This window comes from Poecilia reticulata, linkage group LG12 (genome assembly GCF_000633615.1).
Source record: "Poecilia reticulata strain Guanapo linkage group LG12, Guppy_female_1.0+MT, whole genome shotgun sequence".
Lineage (NCBI taxonomy): Eukaryota > Metazoa > Chordata > Actinopteri > Cyprinodontiformes > Poeciliidae > Poecilia > Poecilia reticulata.
Genome location: NC_024342.1, coordinates 17,056,395 through 17,079,491, shown reverse-complemented (window position 1 = coordinate 17,079,491; position 23,097 = coordinate 17,056,395). Strand labels below are relative to the sequence as shown.

Genomic DNA, 23,097 nt, shown 5'->3' with positions numbered 1-23,097 from the left:
TGTTTTTTCCCTTGTGCATCACATATAAAACCTTTTCTTTTTTTTTTCTTTTTTAGTTGCCCGAAAAATAAAGAAACAGAAAAGCAAGATGGCGTACGATTCCAAAATGACAACAGAGGGTATCAGTCTAATTTCTCATTGCACTGTCCTTTAAATTTCTTACAAACAACAATACATGTTTGCTAGCTAAATTATCTACAATCATTTTACAGAAAAGATGGACTCATCTGCATTTAAGAGGTTTGCAACCAATGTAGACAACATTCTCGAGAGCGTTGAGGACGTAGACCTCGCCGCCGAAGGTAAGACTGAAGCGTTGCACAGTTTCCCAGCTAACCGGTACTTGTTAAGAGTGTGGAGTTGAGAAATTTATATTTTTTTCCTTTCACAAACAGAAGATGATGAGATACCTCAAGAGCTGTTGCTTGGAAAGCAACAATTAAATGAGCTTGGCAGCGATTCTACCAGGATTAAAGCGATGGGCGTCTTTAACAAGGTAAAATGAGTCTGCCGTTGCAGCAAGGTTACACGAATGTTGATTTTATTTATTTATTTTTAAAAAAGCATCACAGCCAAGTGTGTTTTTCCTTCTCCGTAGTTTTCTTCTAGTAAACTTGTAAAAATTCTGAATATATTGGAGAAGAACATTCAGGACAGCGTCACACTTTCCACCTTAATGAGTCAAGTAGGTATTACCAATACTACATCAGTATACGTTGTAATTTTTACGTAATGATTCATTGCAAAATCGATTTCTAGGACAACGACTCCATGGATGAGGAGCGTTTGTGGCGGGATCTCATCATGGAGAGGGTGATCAAGTCTGCAGATGCCTGTCTGACTGCGCTCAACATAATGACGTCCCCACACATGCCAAAGGCTGTTTATATAGAGGATGTGATTGAGAGGGTGTTGCAGTTCACCAAGTTCCACCTGCAGAACACGCTGTACCCGCAGTATGACCGTTCTTACAGAGCGGATCGCCACGGAGGTCAGCAGCAACATCTCTTTTTGTTAGAGCTGCGAAATATATTGACTCAGTGTCGCCAGAAAAATCTGAAAATTTTCCAGTGAAACTTTCTTGTTATACTTAAACGGACAACTATGATTTTGATGGCAGCTGTATGAGATTTGGTCAGGAGCCCTGATACACACATGTAGACCTGTCACAATAACAAATTTTACTCTATGATAAATTAAAAGTTATTGCAGTGAACAATAACATTGTGCTTCTAAGCCACTTTCATATGTAGTATAGGAATTGCATAATAATGCAAGTACGTCGATCTTAAAGATCAATACACTTTAATTTCTAAAGAACACTTACTACTGGAGATGGAAAACATTTTAAATATCCAAAATAAATAAACAAAACAACCGAAACAGTAAATAAAATGGAAATTGAAGTCACAGGCAGACGTAAAACAATCATCCAAATGAAATTTATTAAGCTTGTTTTAAATGATCATGCATTTAATTTATTTATTGCTTATTGCGACAGGCTTGTACACATGTAAGACTTGGCTTGCGCTATGAGTTATTACTGAATGCCTCGCATATTCCAACTGTTGTCTGTAGTGTGTTTTTTTTTTTTTTTTCCTTTTCCGACATCAGCTGTTACCTAATGTTTCTGTTGTCATCCAGGTGCCTCACACACTTCAAAGTCCAAGAGACCAAAATCTTCTGCCCACAAACAGAAAGTGGTGGTGGGACTGTACAACAAGGTCTGCGACATTATCAGCATCATCTCGGAGCTCCTTGAAATCCAGCTGCTCACCGACACCACAATTCTCCAGGTGTGACTTGGCGTCTTCCCCTGTGTCACTTCTCAGTCATGGCCTCGTGTCACCTTTTTTTCTCGTTAGCTCTCTCGTTCCTGACTGCTTTATTTCCCCGGCGTTTTAGGTGTCGAACCTCGGAATTACGCCTTTTTTTGTGGAGAATGTCAATGAACTGCAGCTATGCGCCATCTCTGTGGTGACAGCAGTGAGTCGACTCTTTCTGTTAAAATGTTTTAAGCAGTATGCCTGCAATAAATTAGTGTTTTTGTTTCCTGTGTGAGCCGTTCAGTTCAATAATTGCTGCTTTTCTGCAGGTTTTCTCTCGCTACGAGAAACACAGGCAGCTCATTCTGGAAGAGATTTTTGCCTCTCTTGCTCGACTTCCCACCAGTAAACGTGGCCTCAGGAACTTTAGGTACCTGACTTAAGAAAAGATAATAAAAATCTGAATAAGTTAAAATAATGGCCTCTGTGACACTTCGAAAGCCTACATATACTAAGATTTCTATATTTTTAGGTTAAACACCAGTGATTCAGATGGACCCCCGTTGTACATCCAGATGGTCTCGGCTCTCGTTCTTCAACTCATTCAGTGTGTGGTTAACCTTCCGACTGAGAGAGAGACAGAGGATGAACCGAAAAAGAAGGTACCGACTATAAATCGTCTGATTTGTCTGCCATTTTTTGAGAAACAAAGGTCTCGATTCAGGAATTGCTTCACATGTTTGGTTTTATGTCGCAGGTGGATAAAGATAGCCTCATTACCAACTCTTATGAAACTGCCATGAGGACAGCACAGAACTTTCTCTCTGTGTTTCTCAAGAAGTAAGCCTTTATTTCTGTCTTCACTCCAGAGCATTTAAGCATCTCCCTGTTGTCATGTCCTGTAATTTCATGTATCACCTTTTTACACTAAAGTTATTCGCTACTTTGTTTGTCTATTGAATAGACAAACAGTTAAATGCTTTAACATTTATTATTGTCTAAATTGACTACATTTGAAAAGCATCAAGAGGTATCAAACACTTTTGCCAAACAGTCTTTGATGTTCAAAAATATCTTATAATGAGAGGCTGTTTGTGTCAGATGCGGCAGCAAACAGGGAGAAGACGACTACAGGCCTCTGTTCGAGAACTTCGTTCATGACCTGCTGTCGGCTGTCAACAAGCCCGAGTGGCCAGCTGCTGAGCTGCTGCTCAGTTTATTGGGCAGACTGCTGGTGAGTGGCAGGGGTCGCTCCAAAAGCTGCCGCCTTGTAGCATAAATTATCTTTCCTCACTCCGTCGCCTTTCTGATGCGTTTCCCACTCCAGGTTCACCAGTTCAGCAACAAGCAGACAGAAATGGCACTCAGGGTGGCGTCGCTCGACTACCTCGGCACTGTAGCCTCCAGCCTGCGTAAAGATTCGCTCTCTTGCAAGATGGACCAAAGAACTATCGACCGCATTCTTAAAGAGGTGGAATACAGGTTTAATACAATCTCAACAGGCTGATTTAAATGATTCAGTTTGTTCACGGTGTATTTTTCTCTTTACAGACTCCTGGCAGTGATGAGGTGCAGCAGCTCCAAAAGGCTCTGCTGAACTTCCTGGATGAAAACATTGATGCAGATCCAGCTTTATTGGTGAGCTTTTAAGTATTCATATCAATCAAATGTAAAAAAATGTAAAACTCAGAAAATTAACGCTAAATGAAGAGACCCTAGAGACAAATATTGTCATGGTTTTAGAAGTATACTGAACCCACATGCAGCAAAACACCCAGGAGAAAGCTTGAGATCAAAGGTTTATTAACGAACAGATCCGGAGAACTGTGGACGGGAGGCGGAACAGAAACGTCAGGGCTGGGGAGCAGGAACCAGAGCGATGCCAGTCCGGGGAGCTGAGGGAGAGAGGGGCCAGCCCGAGGGTGCTCGTCAGAGAAATCCGGGTCCGGCTGGCGGATGGGTAGGGTTCGGATTCGATCCGGCTCTCGGACTCGGTTTAACCTGGAGCGAGGAGATGGAATAGTTAGAGCACGTAGAATTAACAATGCAAGGCCTTCTTACTAGTTTCCGTTACCGCGGATATCAACACTCTGGCGAGGAAGTGTTGTCAGGTGGCTCCTCTTAAGCTCCTGGTGATGATCTGATGATCGGCAGGKGCGTGGTGGCACACCCGTGGGGTGGAGCGTCGGAAGGGAGCTGGGGAAACCCCCCTCTGGTGGTAGCTGGCGGTGGCGCAGGGACGCAGGACGACAACAAATATGACATAACAGTTTGAATTAATTCACAATACAATCTAAATTAGTGTTTACGAAGAAAAAACAGATGAAAAAATTTACTTAAAATCATATTACTTTACCCAGGCAAAGCAAATAAAATTACATCAAATATTGATTAAAAAAAATACAGCCAGACTAAAAATATATGTTTTGAATTAGCACTTGACCTGCTTTCAGGTCTTTTGGATGGTTATTCCAAAGGTAATAAATAAATGAATGATGTAGAAAGTATCAGACCTTTCGGAAGATCTGATTGGTCTAGAAAATAAGATAAGTAGGTATAGGCTACAGTACTGTCTGTAATATATAGAGAAATATTTCTTTTTCCAATAAATGAATGTAATCCAATGGAAGATTTTATTTTTCAAAATATTTGCGTTTGGCACATGCTACTGCTAAGAAAGGTCAATTTAGTAAAGTTTTTGCGTTATCTTTACCACCACATCCCGTTCTCAGTGATTTCCTTTTGTATTCCTTCCAATGTTCCGTTGTTGACGATCACATCGTTGCATTTCTTTTATCCAGTTTGCGAGGAACTTTTACATTGCTCAGTGGTACAGAGACACCACAGTAGAGGTCGAAAAAGCGATGAAGTCTCAAAATGACGACGACGATCCAAAGTATCGGCGACATTCCACGGACAGCGACGCAACCGGGGAGATCGTGCAGACGGTCGAGGCACGGAAAAAATTCCTCCGCAAAATCATCAGGACAACACCATCAAACTTCAGCTTTGTAAAGTAAGTATTCCTTCACCTGGGATAATTTATGTGTAATTCTCCCATTATGATAAAAAAAATAATTATTTTTATTGCAGGATAAGCTCTGACACAGTAGACTACGAGGACTCCTGTCTGATTGTAAGATATCTGGCCTCTATGAGGCCATTTGCGCAGAGCTTTGATATTTATTTATCACAGGTAAGCTGGTTGTTTTAAATACCAAGAGTGAGATGTCAGATTGTGTCGTTTGGTTGAAATTTTCTACTGTTTTCAAATAATCTTGTTCCAGATTCTGAGGGTCCTGGGAGAGAGCGCTATTGCAGTGAGAACTAAAGCCATGAAGTGTTTATCGGAGGTGGTGGCGGTGGATCCAAGCATACTAGGAAGAGTGAGTTTCTGCAAATGTATTTCTTATGCTTTTTCAGTTTTGTATTTGTGCACTTAGCAGATTCTCATATACTACTCAGTTTAAAGTTTAACGCAGACAGATTAAGGAAAACAACCCTTTAGGCTGTTTATCAAATATCGTAGGCCACCTCAATTGTTTTTCGTGTTTTTTTTTTGTTTTTTTTATTTTGGCTTATTTTCAACTCATTTTGGGGAACCATCTTTTTGATGCTGAAATACTATTTTCTCTCTGTCAGGCTTTCTTTAGTGTTTTTCCAAAGATTTAACAAAAGGAATTATATCTGTAGGCATGACAGGCTGGTGAAAAACTGCAAAAAGATCCATTTTAAATTTGGGTCTTTGCATGATATATATGAACATAACAATGTTTTATGGTTTTCATTTTGGAGTCTTGGTATGGCTGAAGGGTTTACAGGCCATAGCTAATTGGCTGAACAAATAAAGTGGTCTGAAAATGAGGGTGAAAACCACCAAAGTCCACAGAAAAACCAGGAAAAATCTTCAGAAAATATGTTTAAGATCATCTTGAAATACTAAAAGAAGGTTTGGCACTTTGAATCCACAATCAAAATACATTTTTAATCACTTAAAACCTGCACACACAACTCAATGGCTATGTTTAAGGTTTCTTTGTGTTTTATTTGTGCAACTGTGTAATCATGCAATAAAATGTGAAGACTTTCAGCGTGTGAGTGACTTTAAGCTGCTCACCTAGTGCTTGATCATGGATATAGGGCACTGGATCGATTCTCAATGTGTTGATTGTGTGAAAAGGTATAATTTAAGTTTTTTTTCTATATAATTATATTCATTTTTCAGGTGGACATGCAGCGTGGGGTGCATTGTCGTCTTATGGATAACTCCACTAGTGTCCGAGAAGCAGCCGTGGAGCTCCTTGGCCGCTTCGTGCTCAGTCGACCTGAGCTCATCGAGCAGTACTACGACATGCTCATCGAGAGGATACTGGTAATCGAATACATTTCTTTTTTATCTGTCTTTCCATTTTGGTGTTTGTGTTCACTGATTTTATAAAGATTTGATTCATTGGTTCCTTGCTGTGGGCTTTTGAAGAGAAACACAAAACATTATGTGTGAGTCTCAGGTAGAACGTTTTGCAAACTGTTGAGAAAGTTCATTTAAGGTGGAAAAGTTCAGCTGAGGTGAAATATCTTTTCCAACACTGCCACCTGCAGGATCAAATGAAGTCACTGCAATAATTAAAGAAAACATAGTGCGGAGCGATTCTTTGAATCCTTGTACCATGAAGTATTTTGCATCGTAGATTCACTTTTTTTCAGGTCATTTGTGTAGAGTTTTAATGTTTATTTTTTTAAGAAACAGGGGATATTGGGATTTAAAAATCTATTTCGTATTTACAGGACACAGGTATCAGTGTGAGAAAAAGAGTCATTAAGATTCTTCGAGACATTTGCTTGGAGCTGCCAGATTTCCACAAGATAACAGAGATGTGTGTCAGGATGATCCGCAGAGTCAATGACGAGGAAGGGATCAAGGTTTGCATTTACGAAGATATTTTAGCAAAAGGGGCTTTTGGGGCTTTTTTTAAATATTTTATTAGATATTCAGCTCATGTATCTTTGCAGAAACTGGTGAATGAGACATTCCAGAAACTCTGGTTTTCCCCAACGCCCAGTCATGATGAAGAAGCCATGCACAGAAAGATCCTGAACATCACAGACGTGGTCCGTACTACATTCCTCCCCCTCAAAATAGGAAACATGTCGCTGTTACACTCTTAACTCTTGTGACGTTTTCGTTTTGGTTCCAGGTGTTGGCATGCAAAGATTCAGGCTACGATTGGTTTGAGCAGCTTTTGCAAAATGTGAGTGTTGCAATTTGTTTGAAACGTCAACATCTCGTCGTCCATTACATCCAATCACTGTTTGTCTGTGATTGTTTAGCTGCTGAAATCAGAGGAGGATGCTTCATATAAACCAACTAAGAAGGCCTGTGTTCAGCTGGTGGACAATTTAGTGGAACATATACTAAAGTACGAGGAATCTATTGCAGGTAAAGTAGTGAAATATGGAAATAATATGTATTTTAACCAAAAAAAAGTTGACTTGCAATGAACCCGTTCTGTTCTGTGTGCCTTTCAGACTGTGAAGAAAAGGGGATAAACTCAGGTCGTGTGGTAGCTTGCATCACCACTCTTTTTCTGGTCACTAAAATCAGACCTAACCTAATGGTTAAACACGCCATGGCTATGCAGCCCTACTTGAACACCAAATGCAGTGTAAGTACTAATCTGTTTATTTAATTTGCCAAAGTTACTTCAAGCTCATTTCAAAGTGAAACTGTAACTAAATTCATAAACTGAAACTCATGCTTTTTATAGACTAATCACACAGAAGAAAATTTTTAGGTGTTTGCTTTAGTCAAATTTATGAGCTATAGCTAAAGAAAACTAAACAAAAAAAAGAAAATTAATAAGTCTGATAAAAAGCCTCACGCTGGACCTCGAGCAAGTTACGTTCTGTAGTTCAACACTGCTGGGATTACACTTTGAGAGGAAAATTAAAATTTTATTTAAAGCTAAAAAATAGAGAACCACTGAGCAACAGTCCTCTTTGTTTTATCTGTAGCCCATGTAAGACATGTTTGCTCCGGTGTCTAGTTCAGGAACAGCTTGACACAAGAAATACAACAGGCTCAAACAATCCTTTCAAGAAGATGGAAGCAAAGCTCCCAGCTTTTTCTTCCACTTAACTTTCCCTTAAAATGCCTGCGCACACCACTTCTTCAGTGGTGACCTTTAGTTGATGATAATTCTTACGGGTGTCACTGACTGTGTGTGTTGGCCATAACAAAATATTTCTGCAATAAGTAATACTCTAATTTTCTGTAAAACATAAAAGATGTAAGTGCTTGAAATGCATCATCTTGGGTGATGAGTATATATAATAAAAGTAACTTCAAGTATTTATTGGTTGAACTGCTGGAATATTTTTCTTTCTTTAAAATATAATTTACCTGTAGATGCACTTATGCATTTCGTTGTGTTATTGCACCACCTAGTGGCAGCCATGTGGAAACACAAACCGAAGCAAGTGACTAACTTGATGTGTTTGCACTCTTTCGTTTTAGACTCAGAATGACTTCATGGTGATCTGCAACGTGTCCAAGATCCTGGAGCTTGTTGTTCCTCTGATGGAGAATCCAAGTGAGTCTTTCCTCAACACGATTGAGGGAGACCTGATGAAGCTCATCATTAAGCACGGCATGACGGTCAGTTCTCATTTACAGCTCGCAGTTTTCACAGAAACCTCTCAGAACGTCATAAAAGATGAACATTTACGACGGGCCAATTTGATATATTTTGTCTTCGAAGGTTGTGCAGCACTGTGTGAGCTGTCTTGGTGCTATTGTGAACAAGGTCACACACAACTACAAGTTTGTGTGGGCTTGCTTCAATCGCTTCTATGGTAAGACTGCATGCGTCATGATTCATGTTAGGGTTTTGTTCTGTTTTTTGTCCTGGCTTACAGCTTTTTATCCTACATAATATTAATCATGTTGAGCTCTATCTGCACAATCCAGAAACTGTGGAAATGCTTGACAGTCACTGGACGAAAAGTGGGATTTTTGACCCTGTATTCTGACGCAAATGCAGCTAGTCTGCGACGGATATCGACAGCAATCGACAGTTGGCGGGGCAGCGCAGTTTCGCCAGGCACAGTCAAATGCGGAATCCTATAGGGGGAGGAGGTGCAGGGGGAAGTGTTGTTAACAGCTTAACAACTCTACTTAACATGTCAATAGCAACAGGAGACCCACGTGAATTGTCAGTCATGGGATGAAAAAACAATGACATCATAATTCATTACTGACACATGATTGGTTGGTAGATATCTCCCTATTGGACACACTAGATCTTTATAATTATAGGCCTGGTTAAGCCCCTCCCTAATAAATTATAAAAAAATAACCCAGAAATAAAAATACACTAAGCACAAGGCATAAGTTTATATTTTTAATTTTTATTGAAAAAGAAATATGTACATACATGCATATAACACACATCTACAAATAAAGAAACCACACGTATATAAAATAAAACACATCTACAAGAAACCACACATATATATAAAAAACATCTACAAATAAAGAAACCACATAAAATAACACATCTATAAATAAAAAAAACTTCAGTTTAAAAAAAAAAAAAGATTACAGCACAAAATGCTTGTCTACTTCTGGGCTGTGTGGTGGTGGCTTTCTTTCTGAGCATGATCCAACATACAAACGCTTATGACGCAACATGCTGTATTTAGGGTTAGCTTCAAGTCTCTCTTGTAGTTTGGAGCAGAGGTTGCCGAGCTCCTGGCTGCGGAAACTTGGTGGTCTCACAATCCAGCCCGATACACCCTCGAAGATGCCATCCTCTTCATCAGACATGAGGTCAATGGTGACACCTTCCCAAAAGGAAATCTCCTCTGCTGCCAGGACGCTCTCCCTCGCCTCCAGCAGCTGTTGACACAGAACAGACATTAAGTCATAAAGAATCTTTATGAAAACATATTGTTGAAACTATTTTAAGTGCCTTGGTTTAGAAAAACCAAACATGGGGAGGTGTAATCAATTTGTCATTGAAAACTATGGCTATGTGGTAAAGTACCAACTCCTGAATATCATGTGAATAAACATGATATTTAACAAAACATTGATAAAAGTACTTAAGTGATTTGTCATTAACCATTGAGGCTACATTAAAGTTATTGCACACCATCTTGTCCCAAAATTTTACAGCTTCTTAAGAAAATGTAATGTTATTTTTCTTTTCACTGCTGATTGCATTCATACACACATATAGGCCTGTCACGATAACAAATTTTGCTGGACGATTAATTGTCTAAAGAAATTATTGCGATAAACGATAATATTGTTTCAAGACCTTTTGACACTGATTTAATGGAAATGACTAATAATACATGCGATTTCCTGATATTTATTTTCAAAATAACATGTAACACTGGATYTGATCMACTAAATAAACAAAACAACCAAAAACAAAAATAAAATGGATTCTCAGTCTCCATTAACAAAAAACGTACTTGAATAAAAACTAAACAACATGAAGCCAAAGTGGAAATAAATACTGCATTCAACCAAAAGAGTGCAGATTATGAAGTCTGTATTGCCCTTCAGTAATCTCTAGATTTAAATAGAGAAAACCGGCACATCCGACCACCTAATGYARTAGTTCATACTACACCATTTTTTGCCCCTATTTTCCCCTTATGACAATCTTAGATCGTTGGCTGATCTAACCAATCATCCTGCAGTGTGTGGTGGGTTACGGTAGATTGTCGTGGCCACTCCGATCTAAATCAGGGGTTTTTCCCCGACTGGGAGCTTAACGCTGAATGTGACAGGTAGCCAATCAGAAAGCACGGATTGTCCTCCTGCTTTCTGAGGGGAAATTACAGAGGGGAATCCCAAACAGCTGACACGGCCAACCCGAAGTCCAGCGGACATCGGAGATGATATGTGGAAACAACATTAATATTTATTTAACATTTCGTGCAAAGAATATAGAAATGACAAGGGGAGGAGTTGGAGCCAAATTGCTACCGTAGTTGATAAACCCGGTAGGTTTTCAGCTGTTCTTCGTTAACGTAACATAAATAGGTTATAATTATTTTCATTCAGCTAGGACTTTACGCTGACTCTATAGCCACATGCATCACATGTAGATTTTAGTAAACCATTGATTAATGCCTGATTTGTCTCTCAGGGTTTGGTGCGCTGGACATTAAACTAAGGAAATGAGGAAGGGAGGGTCAGTGGAGAGCACCGGAGCTGAGCCTTTTTCATTCAACGTCATCAACAGAAAGAAAAAAAGGCTGGAAGAGACAATAAAGACGATAATTAAAATGATCTCGATCGGTTTTTTATCGTCTGATTAATTGATTTATCGTTTATCGAGACATGCCTATACACATATATACAAACATGCGTGCAAAACTGATGTATTTGATGCAATTGTGACATCTCTAGTAATAAATCTTACCTGCTTCTTTCTTTAGCTACATCTGGATGACTGGCAGAAGGTCCTGGATGCAGCTGGAAAACATTTTTGTGCATCGTCAATACATAGCATAATTAAATTATGTACATAAACAATGTTGAAGCATAAAATATCAACATTCTAAAATAGTAGATACTCACACACAGTTGCATCTCTGTCCTCATCACGGACGACAGAACGTTCCAGAAGAGTGATTGACACAAATGTGGAGTCTGTGGAAATAAATATAAAAAAAAAAAAAAACATTGTAGCAAATATATCGCTTTCTCAAAAATACGTAAGTAAATAAGTTAAAATAATTCTCAACCAACCATTGTACAGTCGGGATTCAACGCAGTGATTATACGGCTTTATGACTTCGTCTTCAGATCAGTCCTCCGTCCGCCATTTTGTAGATCTTTCCTGCGTTCCACACTCTGCCTTGCTGTACTGCGTTACAACAAAATAAATAAAATAACGGGAAGATCAGTTTTCCTTACAAATATGCGAGTGTTCACTATTCAATAAATGTGAAATCATAACTTACTGAATTTCTCTTCGTCCTGGTGGACTCCGTAAGAGCTCCTCAGCACCGTGGTCTGAGGTCCTACTGGTAAGGCTTGGCCATTTTTCAGGTCTGAAATAATCAAAGATGCGAGTATTTTTAAGAGTTAAGAACATCACATGTAATAGAGATTACAATACAAAATCTCACCCTGTACTTGTTTCGGCATTAAGAAAACGACAGACTGCTTTATGTAAGAAACAAACAAAGCAACTTGCCTCGCTACACATGCTATTTATAAAAGCTTTCTTACCGTGAGTTCGTCTTGTTGGACCGCCGAGGTGTCATCTGTTGTTTTCCGCCGGAACATTGCTTAATATCAAAACGATACTGAAAAGGTAACTCCGTGAAATAGGACTTTTTCCACCATTTCACACAACGCACGGGTATTTTCGTTCGTGTTGGGTGTAGGCAGTTAGCACTCGTTACCGCCAGTGCAAATCTTCCTCTAGAGTTTAATGGCGGCTGCTTGACCGACTATGAAAGCGCATTACTGCCACCAACTGGACTGGAGTGTTAAATGAAAGTTGACAGAAAAAAAAACATTATAAAAGTTATTTTTTCAAAAGTTACGTGACAGTATATTTTATTTTTATTATAATTAATTATATGTTTATTTACTCAATTCTACTTTGAGCTGTCTCCTTTTTAGTTTATACAGAATATCATTCATAATCCGTGACTTATATTTAATGCTTAACTAACAAAACTTTAAAAAAAGAATACAAATGTTTATACTCTATCAGAAGGTATCACAAACTTTCAACCATTTTGTTCTTCAATTTAAACTCGAGAGTTAAGCAACTGAATACTGAAAAATCTGTAGTTTCTTAAGTCCTTGTATTGTGATGTGGAATGACCACTACCACTTCAATATAGCATGACTCTGGGTCTTTAAAGCAATCAGTGAACATTAACTTTAGTTTGAATATTATTCACAAAAATACTTTATGTACAATCTACCACTCTGGAACATGGTTTTTATTATTATTTTTGATTAAGTTGTGCAATTCCTCCCATCACAAGATAAATCTTCAGATAGGAGGAATGTCAAAGTAAGATCACGTTTCACAAAAGTCTATTGTATGTAATCATGCATATTCTTCTTTTATATCATCAATTCAACCAAAACTAAGATTTTCAGTGCTCCTAACACGCGTGTAATATATATTTTAATGGATAAGATAGATTGTTTTCTCCAAACATACGTCTTTATGGTGAACAGAAGGTAAAAAAGGATTAGCTACAAAATGAATAAGAGTCAAAAGGTGGTGCTCAACAGTTGATTTGCATTTGCATGGCACTCAGCAACTTAATTTAAATACGAAAACCTCTGCTAGGCACAAGGGGAGGGCGGTGATAGGGGAACACGGACACACAGCGTTTTTGACCATTTTTGGCAGTGTTTGACTCTGACTAAAACCTCTTGCCCAAAGCCCTCAATCTCCATGCGCACGGCAGAACAAGGTGTCAATAGCTGACGAAAATCCCATTTTTCGTCCTGTGAGTTATTCTTCACAGACACTATTTGTCTGGTCTAGCTGAGTATGGGGTATTTTGTAAGCAAGGGGGAAGAAAGGTGATCTGTAAAACTTATCCCAAGAAACTGGTTCCTACAGTTTCTTCTAAGACCTGGAAGCAGATATTTTAGTTATCAGGCTCCTGTCTTGCAGAACTCAATGACCACTTTAAATAATGCTTTTTATTTTGCAGGAGCTCTGGCTAAACTCAAGACGCAGCACCAGGAGGACCCCAGCGGCTCCACTCTGGCTGCTAACAAACCAACTCTGCTGCGCTCGCTGTTCACCGTGGGGGCACTTTGTCGACACTTTGATTTCGACCAAGAAGAGTTCAAGGGAGCTAACAAGGTAAACACCACATCTTTAGAAGGTGCTCTTGGGACTGTCACGGAAATGTTTTGATGGATCTCACTGCCGTCTTTCAGATCATCATAAAAGACAAGGTTTTGGAGCTACTACTGTATTTCACCACCCATGAGGATGAAGAGGTCCAGATCAAGGCCATAATTGGTCTAGGTAAATTATATGACAGTCTAAATTTACGTTCGTCTTGTCTTTAGTAACCCCCTAATCATCCTAGTGATCAACCCTTTTGTTCGTCTTACACAGGGTTCCAGTTCATCATGCACCCAGAGCTCATGTTTGCACAAGATGTGAAGGTTCTTTATATCAGCTTGCTGTCCGATGAGAACAGGGCTGTCAATCTGAAGATCCATGTGCTGAAAAATCTTCAAACGTACCTGCAGGAGGAGGACTCTCGAATGCAAGAGGCTGACCGGGAATGTGAGTGTCTCATAGTTCTGACTCATATTACAATCACAAACTCCAAACAGATTGGACACTTTAATAGCAAAACTTTTGTTCAATCACAAACTATAACGTAAATAACTTGACATCAAGTTGCAGTAGAAGTAAGAAATACTGCTACCTAAACGAGGGCGTTAGGAATTGTTAAACCCAATGTGCTTGACAATTTTTGCTGAAAATTTGTAGTAAATTAAAAATTCTGCGTTGGCATWAAAAAAAAAAAAAAAAAAAAAAAGCGGAGCTCTGTTGAATTTTGCGTGAATTTATGCGATAGAATCGCAAAAAAAACTAGAGGAACTGATGTATACGACATTTCTGTGAAGGCCTCAAATGTTTATTAGAGAACCAAGTGGTTCTGGAGGAGCTTTAGAGATCCACATCTCCACTACAAGCTGTGCTCCCCACAAATCTGGCCTTTATATCAGAGTGCAAAATCTTTGTAAAAGTTGTTCTTACAAATGATGGACACAGTAGAGATGAGCACAATTTCACTCCATACGTTTGAGAATTTTTACAAAATTTTTGCATGTCATATCGTTGTTGCCGATGTTTGTTCAGGGAAGAACCAAGAGAAGCAGGAAGACCTTAAGGAGATGGGCGACATCTCCTCAGGCATGAGCAGCTCCATTATGCAGATTTACCTCAAGCAGGTGCTGGAGTCCTTCTTCCACTCACAGTCCACTGTCCGGCACTTCGCTCTGAACGTCATCACACTGACTCTCAGCCAGGGCCTCATACACCCTGTACAGGTGTGTTCACAGTATCGCCAAGGCTACAAAAATCACAGTAGATTTATTTAACTTTATATTTTCAAACAGTGTTGGAATAAAACTGTTTTTTCCTCTATTGCCTAGTGTGTCCCCTACTTGATTGCAATGGGAACAGATCCAGAACCAACCATGAAGAACAAGGCGGACCAACAACTAGTGGAGATTGATAAGAAATACTCAGGATTCATACATGTGAGTAATTTCTGCTTATTAAGGGTTCAGAACCCACAGGAGCAAGCGGACGGCACGGTTGTTCGCCTGCTTCCGGTGGAGCATGGAACCTTATTGTTTCTACCGCTTTTTACCTTTTCTTCTTCTTCTTATCATTATTATTATGTTTCTTTGCTGAAACTTATTGCAGCGTTTGAGCTTCTCAGATACTCAACCATATACCGCCACCTGCAGCGCTATATGGCATCAACTTCTATTGATGAAAATGTGATAGAAAACTAACTTTAGTGATTTCTAGATTTAATTCATTTAGGTAAACACATTGTCTCCATAATTAAATGCAGTTGAAAATAACCTTTATGCACACTGAAAGGCAACTAATGAGGTAAACATGTAGAAAAAAAAGACATAACTTTTCAGCAACTGTAAATAAAATCTCATGGTAGCTTTTTTTTTTTTTGGCACAAAATCCCTAGTCTGTCTCTGCAGCTTGTCATGCGAAAGCCTCTGCTGCTGTTGTTGATGACAAAACCTTACAGAGTCTTTGAGAAGACTGCAAAAGTCTTTATCACCCGGCTCATTGGGGAAAAATCAGATGTTCCATCCAACAGGCTTGTTTTGAAACAGAGTAGCGGATGTGGACCAGAGCCAAACTCAGCCGACTTGAAGGCGCTGCTGCAGACTGCAGGGAGGGGAATTAACGCACCGTAGCAATTTGGAGGACAACTATTGGAGCTATTGTTAACAGTAAAAATAAATACACTTAAAAATGTAGCGTTCCTAAAGGTTATGTGTCGAGCAGTGTCTCTGAAGAAGATCCACCTTTCTGTGTTGCTTCCACAGATGAAGGCTGTTGCCGGGTTGAAGATGTCTTATCAGGTGCAGCAGGCCATAAACGGAGGGAAACGTGCTGTGGTCCGAGGTTTCCGACACGATGACTCGGACTCGGCCCTTTGCTCACATCTCTACTCTATGGTCCGTGGGAACAGACAACACAGACGGGCTTTCCTCATCTCCCTGCTCAACCTGTTTGATGACAGCTCTGTGAGTTCACTTGCCTTCTGTAGACTGTTGTTATTGCAGATATCTTGAAAAAACAGTGAGTAAAAGTTTGCTCCATCAAGTTGATTTAGTTACTTATTTTCTTTGTTCCCTTCAGAAAACGGAGGTAAACATGCTGCTGTTCATAGCTGACAACCTGGCATGCTTCCCTTATCAAACCCAGGAGGAGCCTCTTTTCATCATGCATCATATAGACATTACTCTGTCTGTGTCTGGCAGCAACCTACTCCAGTCTTTCAAAGAGGTAAGAGTTTTTTTGCGTATCGTTTGGAGTGGGACAACAACTTTGTTTTGTTTTGTTTTTTTGCTGCACAGCTTTTTCCCAGTAGGGAGGCTCAAAACACACAGCCACAACTTTTAATAAACTCATGTTTTGCTCCTCCGGTTGATTTTTATTTATTTTTTTATGTTGAGCAGATTGCTAAAGTGCAATGTTAATGCCTACATGCTTCCTCTCTGTTTTAATATGACTTGTTGATAATTCAGCTTATACAAAATATAGTTATTTGTGTGCAGACAAATGTTAGTTAAGTCCGTTGTGGAGAATGAAATATCTTCTGCCATCATCTGTCGGCGTGGCAACATCACTCCAAAAGACTCAACAAGCTGATAAAGAAAACTGGTCTCGAACCTCTGGAGATAATGGAGCAAAGAGAGATTCTTCACAACAACCCTCTTCACTGTTGTGCAACCACAGTGTCTTTAGTCAGAGGCTTGTTCAGAATCCCTGTATTACAGACTGCTACAGGAGCTCAATCCACCTTTTTAAAAAGCATGTCTAAAATATCTGGTTTCCACTGTTCTCTGGTTGTTATTATTTTCCTGCTTGATGTTAAAAGTGGCTCTAATTGAATGGCTGGGCCTGTTAAGTCTTAAACTCCAATGAAGCGCAGTTCTCTACATATTAAACCAGTTAGCATGTTTGTACTTTTGCAGTGTTTACGGAAAGAGCCCGTAAGACACGAAAAGAAGGTGAAGACAAAGAAGAGAAAAAAGAAGCATTCTCGTAAGAGGAAAAAGAGCTCAGATGAGGACGACGACGAAGAGAAGAGCAGCAGCACATCCAGCAGCAGTAGCAGCAGCAGCAGTAGCGATGAGGAGGAGGAGGAAGTTCGGAAGCGAAAGAAGCCCGGAGGCGGTGACTCTGACTCGGATCTGGACGATGAAGAAGCAGTGATGGACCGCCTGCCTGAAAACACCACCCCTCTGCAGGAGTTTGCCAGTGCTTCACAGGGTATCCTGCTATTGCTGGTGCTCAAACAACACCTAAAGAATCTCTATGGCTTCTCAGACAGGTAAGAGGCCTCGTGTAGAGATACTTTATGAACTTGTTTTGCTTTATTACGGACATCTCGCTCGTGTTACAGCAAAATCCAGAAGTACTCGCCAACAGAGTCTGCCAAAGTTTATGACAAGGCAGTGAACAGGAAATCTAAGGTGCATTTCAACCCTCGTCAAACTCTGGAATACCTGAGGAGTGACGTGGCCAACAGAAACCTCAGCTATGAAACTAAGAGGAACATTGTCAAACAGTTTTTGGATGTAAGCACAGTTTTCTTCCTCATTTTATTTCCTCAATATCTGTAGGAAAAAAACATTCCTAAATAAAAAAACATCTTCCATCTTGGGCTGGTGAACTAACTGGGTCTGATTTTTGTCTCATAGTTCAAGGTGCTGATGGAGCACTTGGATCGTGATGAAGAGGATGAGGATGGGGGCGAAGCAAATGCTAATGCCAGAAACAAAGCCATCAATTCGCTGCTGAAGGGTCCAAAGCCCCAAAATCACAACCACAGTAATCACACTGCTCCGGCAGAGACAGATGACGAGGAGAGCGAGGACGAAGATCCTCCTGCGGTAAGAATGACAATCCCATGAAGTTAAATAGTTTTTGGTTTATGTTACCAGTCTACAATGACTTGATTGTGGCTGTCACAGTGGTTTGTTGGAGTCTGAAAATTTTAGAAATTGCTTTGTAATCCTTTGAAGACTGATAGAGTGATTATGTTTCTCATCTGTTCCTCGGTTCCTTTTGATCAGGGTATGATGTGTTGTTGTTTTTTTAATCACATTCTTTAGCCTGCTTTATGTTGTGAAATATATATTTTTTTAGGTAAATTTCTTTATGCTACAAACCTGGATATAATCAAACATAGAGGTCAATAAAAAAAAAAAAGACGCTATTCTTGAGCCACGAGTCTGTCATACAGTAATAGTCTTCAGTCAGAGGCCTCCTCACATACGTTGGAGGACTGACTGCTACCAAACAGCCCTATCAGCAACTGTGTCAACATACATAGCAGCTCTTTGACGATGGGTGAAATTTCCATCTGAGATAAATAGAGTATTTTTGAATTGAATTAAATGATGAGACAATTCATTTCACTTATGACTATCTTGTTTTGAATAGATTGTTACAACTTAGCAAACTCTTATAGTGAGCATCCTTTAACCTAAAACCATGTAGCTGTCGCGTAAAATCTTGAATCTTGGGAGAGCCATGAAACCCGACTTCAACATGCATGAAAATACAATAATAACACTGTTAAATATTGTAAAATTATTCTACTAGATTTGTGCTAGCCGCTTCCTGCTTAAACTAACACCGTTCTATGTAATCCACAGCGGAAACCAAGAAAAGACATGGACTCTGCTGATGACACGGGTCAGATGGTGGAGCTAATGGACATCGTCGCCATCTGTCGCCCCAAATACAAAGACAGACCGCAGATCGCCAAGATCGTCCAGAAGACCAGGAGCGGCTACAGTATACACTGGATGACGGGATCTTACTCTGGACCATGGACTGTGGCGAAGAAACGGGACGGTCGCAAAAAGGTGCCTTGGGTCGACAGCATCAAGGAGTCGGACATTATTTACAAGAAAATCTCCTTGACGAGCGGACAGAAGCTCACGAACAAAGTGGCACAGACGTTGCGAGCGCTGTACGCGGCTAAGGATGGATCAAAGAGTTAATAGCAAAAACATGCGGCCCTCGCAGCTCACATCATCTCTGGATCTGCTATGTTACCTTCAGAGACAACATTCATGATTTAGATTTAAGGCTCTGGTGGCAGAAATCTTTTTGAAATACTGATGCTTAAGTTAACACAAGAGAAACGGAGAAGAAAATGTTTGTGAAAACATTGTGTGGGAGTTCCTTCGCTGTTGTGCAGCAACTTGGATGTTTGATTTTTACTCCCGCTGTATCATAGTTTAACTAAAAAACATGTTTATATCTGAACATAATTCTGTAATAACAAAACAAAAAAAACAAGCTGAATGTTGGAAGTTAGTGTATTGATGATGTTCTTAATAAAGTGTTTTTTTTGGAATTATAACTAGATCCAGATGAATTTATTTACTTGATGTGAAGTCCAGCAAATTTTCATGTCATATTATTAAAAAAAATGGTGCAGCACCATCTCTGTTACGTTTGGCATGAGCTATTTATGGGGAAAGCGGTACAGGATCTGCGCTAATACTGTTTTAATATACAGTTGATTTAGTGTTTTATAGCATAGGGCAACAATTAAGTTTCCTACCACCTACAATTAATAAGCTATGATTAATTGTAGCTTATAACTACAATTAATCGTTCTTATTCTTTGCTACCTATTGCGTTAGATTTTGCAGAAACACTTTGACATTTTTTCTCCTTGGACTTTCTTTTTTTATCTGCTTTGTTCAGCTACTTATCTCCTGTTGTCTATAGGATCAGACTTCTTTAAAGCTGCCTTTTAAAACCAACAAGACTAGTTTTAAAACTCAGGTTTGGAGTTATTGGTAGCTCTAATTTGAATGTGCAAAACGTTTTCTGATTCGTGTTTATGTTAAGTTTCTGATACAATATTATCTTTACTACTTGTTTGTGCTTCTGGGAGGCGTAGTAACAAAATGGCAACAGATTCTAGTTTGTTATTTGTAGACATTATTAGTGGGTTGATTAATTTCAGAAGTCTTTTTATGCCTGAGTGAGAGACAGAGTAACAGTTCTCTAAAAGATGTGAAAAAGCAATGAAAATCCTATGATTTTTTTAAGAAGAGATAAAGAAAAACCAATTAACAATTAATAGCTCTACAGGCTATGATAAATATTATCAGCACATAAAGGTTCCCTATTGTTTTCCTACATGTGTAGTATCTTTTCTTATAAATACGTATAAATACTTATAAATACTGAAAAGAATAGTACGTCTTTTAGAACAATATGGTTGCTCAGTCTCCATTCCAGTAGGTGGCGGTAATGCACCAAAACATTACTTGCCTACTACTATTAAACAGTGGTCTGATGGAACGCGCTTTTCGTTCCATCAGTTACAGTTTCGTAACTGGCATTTGCTAAATTAAGCCAGAGGTGATTTTTGGCATAATCCGGGTTGTGAGTGGATCAGATGGCAAGTAGTGTTGGGGGAAATTTGGAGGACGAGATTATGGATACAGGGTGGTCTATGGTAGAAAATAGAAGAGGGGGAGAGGGGAGAAATAAGGCTAAAAAGGAAATAAACACTGGGAAAAGATCTCTTGAGGATGAGGAAGAAACAGCTGAAATAAGGAAGAAAGCAATGATGGAAGAGTTTAAAGTTATACTAAAATTTAAAACTGGACAGGATATGTTTGGAGTAAGCCCTATTAATCTGTCAAATGGACTTAAGAGAGATATTGGAGAAGTAGAACTAGCTAAAGTCTTAAGAGATGGAAGTCTGCTCATCATTTGTAAAAATGCTGAACAAAATAATGAAGCTCTTAAATTACAAATGGTGTGTAAAAAGGAAGTGCTGGAAAGAAAGGTTGTTGGGGAAGAGAAAGGAGTAATATCAGGAATTCCTGTAGGAGAAAATTTGGAGGAGCTGAAGAAAATAATTAAAGGAGGGGAAGTTACAGACCTCAAACGACTACAGGCTTTTAGGAATGGAGAGAAAATGGACAGTACATCTGTACTACTGGTCTTCAAAGATAGAGTTCTGCCTGATAAGGTAATGGTTGGCTACTTGAGTTTTAATGTAAGGCAGTATATTCCACCACCACTCAGGTGCTTTAAATGCCAAAGATTTGGACATATTGCAAATGTTTGTATAGGGAAACAGGTGTGGGAGATGTGGAGGCGAACATCCTTTTGGTGAGTGTGGAAATAATCCTGTTAAATGTTGTAACTGTGGAGGAAATCATACTGCAGCATTTGCAGGATGCACTGTAAGAAAAGAGCCAGCTGAAATTCAAAAAGTAAAAACTGAAAATAGAGTTACTTATGCTGAAGCAGTGAAACAGGTGAAAAGTAATGATAATGCTCCAAAAATAAACTATGAAAGGAAGACAGTGGCAGACAATAATCAGGGTAATGTCACGTTAGAAAAATTGATTCCTTTTCTTGCATATATCATTAATTGCTCAGAACAAGCAAAAAATAAATCAGAAAAAATTCAAATTATAGTCAAAGCAGCTACAAAATTTTTTAAGGTCAAAGATTTATCTTGAAAAAATTTATCATGAAAAAATTCATGATGAATTGCGACAGGGTGAAGGAGCATCTGAACTGGAGGCATCTCAAACCATCACATAATTCTAATATTACAATGGAACGCTCACAGTCTGATAGCAAATGGTCAGGAATTTAAAGGCTTCATTAATAATCTAAATCCAAAACCAGATATAATATGCATTCAACAAACGTGGCTCAAACCATCATTACAGTTTAATATTCATGGTTATTCAGTTTTACGTAAAGACAGGTCAAACGGGAGTGGAGGAGGTCGTGCTATATTTGTAAAAACCAACATAAAATTTATTCAGCTACAAGTAGTATCATACTTAGAAATTACTGCTGTTGAAGTTTGGACAAATGATAGGAATACTACAATAATAAATTTTTATAATCCTTGTAAACAATTAGAAAAATTTAAACTTGAATCAATCCTAGGAAACTGGAGAGAGAAAATAGTTTGGTTTGGGGATTTCAATGCACAGAGCACTTTATGAGGAGATCAGGATGATTATAATGGAGGGGTTGTAGAAGAGTTGATTGAAGAAAAAGAATTGGTCATCATTTTAAGTAATGGTGAAGGCACTCAGCTGGACTTTGTGAGGGGTAAAGAATCTGCCATTGATCTGACCTTGGTCTCTCAATCTATTGCTGATTTATGCAGATGGAAAGTATTTAAAGAAAACACAATAGGGAGTGATCACTATCCAATTTTTGTTAATATAGGTGTAAATCTAAAGCAAGACCAGACAAAACTTGAGGGGAGGTGGAAATATGAGAAAGCAGATTGAGGTTAGTTTGAAATTTTGAGTGAGGTTAGCTTAGAAAATGTAGATATAAATAAACCAATGAATGAGTTAAATTTAGAAATTAGCAAATGTATAATTAATCGAGCCAAATCGTGTATTCCTAGAAGTAATGGTAATAGAAAAAAGAAGATAGTTCCTTGGTGGACACCAGAATGCTCAATAGCAATTAAACAGAGAAATAAGGCTTTTAAGACACTTAAGAAAATAATTTGTTTCCAGGATCTAATAAATTATAAAAGGAAACAGGCAGAAGTCAGGAAAATTATAAGGAACGCTAAAAGAGATTACTGGAGAAAATATTGTGAAACTTTGGGGAAAAACACTGCTTTAGACAGGGTTTGGAATACTATTAAAAAAATGTCTGGAAATTCCAAAGAGTCTTTTTTTCCAATAATAAAAGATAATGAAAATATTATTATAGATAATAAAAATAAGGCTGAGGTATTGGCGAAAGTATTTGCAAAGGTACATAGTACAGAGAATCTAGATAATAAAGAAAAATTAGGACATGAAACTATTAAACAGCGAAATATTGATTTAATTCATAATGATGAAGAGTATGATGATTTTATTAATATGAAATTTTCCTTGTTTGAATTAAATAGAGTACTGAGGAATTCTAGTAAATCAACTCCTGGTAATGATCAAATTACTTATAATATGTTAAATAAACTTAGCGATGTGAGTAAAGAAATAATTCTAAAATTGTAT

At 38.7% G+C, this 23,097-nt stretch overlaps 1 protein-coding gene and 2 long non-coding RNA genes across 7 annotated transcripts in view; 1 reads left to right on the top strand and 2 right to left on the bottom strand.

Annotated features, from left to right (window-relative positions):
- LOC103473783 (nipped-B-like protein B) overlaps positions 1-19,444 on the top strand; it is a 32,220-nt gene extending 12,776 nt beyond the window's left edge. For all 3 annotated transcript variants that reach the window (XM_008424274.2, XM_008424272.2, XM_008424273.2), the window contains 35 exons: positions 57-119; positions 213-302; positions 396-496; positions 599-685; positions 760-991; positions 1,645-1,796; positions 1,906-1,986; positions 2,096-2,196; positions 2,299-2,428; positions 2,524-2,606; positions 2,868-3,000; positions 3,094-3,237; positions 3,318-3,404; positions 4,568-4,782; positions 4,860-4,962; positions 5,054-5,152; positions 5,992-6,138; positions 6,552-6,686; positions 6,777-6,875; positions 6,962-7,015; positions 7,095-7,203; positions 7,293-7,429; positions 8,281-8,421; positions 8,525-8,618; positions 13,482-13,636; positions 13,714-13,804; positions 13,898-14,071; positions 14,654-14,844; positions 14,950-15,057; positions 15,880-16,080; positions 16,196-16,342; positions 17,035-17,393; positions 17,466-17,640; positions 17,764-17,955; positions 18,724-19,444. In XM_008424274.2, coding sequence (XP_008422496.1) covers positions 57-119; positions 213-302; positions 396-496; positions 599-685; positions 760-991; positions 1,645-1,796; positions 1,906-1,986; positions 2,096-2,196; positions 2,299-2,428; positions 2,524-2,606; positions 2,868-3,000; positions 3,094-3,237; positions 3,318-3,404; positions 4,568-4,782; positions 4,860-4,962; positions 5,054-5,152; positions 5,992-6,138; positions 6,552-6,686; positions 6,777-6,875; positions 6,962-7,015; positions 7,095-7,203; positions 7,293-7,429; positions 8,281-8,421; positions 8,525-8,618; positions 13,482-13,636; positions 13,714-13,804; positions 13,898-14,071; positions 14,654-14,844; positions 14,950-15,057; positions 15,880-16,080; positions 16,196-16,342; positions 17,035-17,393; positions 17,466-17,640; positions 17,764-17,955; positions 18,724-19,074 — 4,961 coding nt within the window. In that variant the 3' untranslated portion in view covers positions 19,075-19,444. The remainder of the gene's footprint in view (positions 1-56; positions 120-212; positions 303-395; positions 497-598; positions 686-759; positions 992-1,644; positions 1,797-1,905; positions 1,987-2,095; positions 2,197-2,298; positions 2,429-2,523; positions 2,607-2,867; positions 3,001-3,093; positions 3,238-3,317; positions 3,405-4,567; positions 4,783-4,859; positions 4,963-5,053; positions 5,153-5,991; positions 6,139-6,551; positions 6,687-6,776; positions 6,876-6,961; positions 7,016-7,094; positions 7,204-7,292; positions 7,430-8,280; positions 8,422-8,524; positions 8,619-13,481; positions 13,637-13,713; positions 13,805-13,897; positions 14,072-14,653; positions 14,845-14,949; positions 15,058-15,879; positions 16,081-16,195; positions 16,343-17,034; positions 17,394-17,465; positions 17,641-17,763; positions 17,956-18,723) is intronic.
- Positions 3,555-3,930, bottom strand: LOC103473781 (uncharacterized). The gene is made up of 2 exons (XR_535062.1): positions 3,841-3,930; positions 3,555-3,767 (listed from the first exon to the last, which is right to left on the bottom strand). It is a non-coding gene; the product is annotated as an uncharacterized LOC103473781 (long non-coding RNA).
- On the bottom strand, positions 9,296-12,330 carry LOC103473782 (uncharacterized). Of its 3 annotated transcripts, none has more exons than XR_535064.1 (6): positions 11,919-12,330; positions 11,751-11,840; positions 11,536-11,653; positions 11,365-11,436; positions 11,207-11,259; positions 9,296-9,663 (listed from the first exon to the last, which is right to left on the bottom strand). It is a non-coding gene; the product is annotated as an uncharacterized LOC103473782 (long non-coding RNA). The 3 variants fall into 3 exon arrangements; XR_535065.1 differs by having other exon boundaries at positions 12,022-12,330; XR_535063.1 differs by having other exon boundaries at positions 11,751-12,330.
- Positions 19,445-23,097: the final 3,653 nt, after the last annotated feature.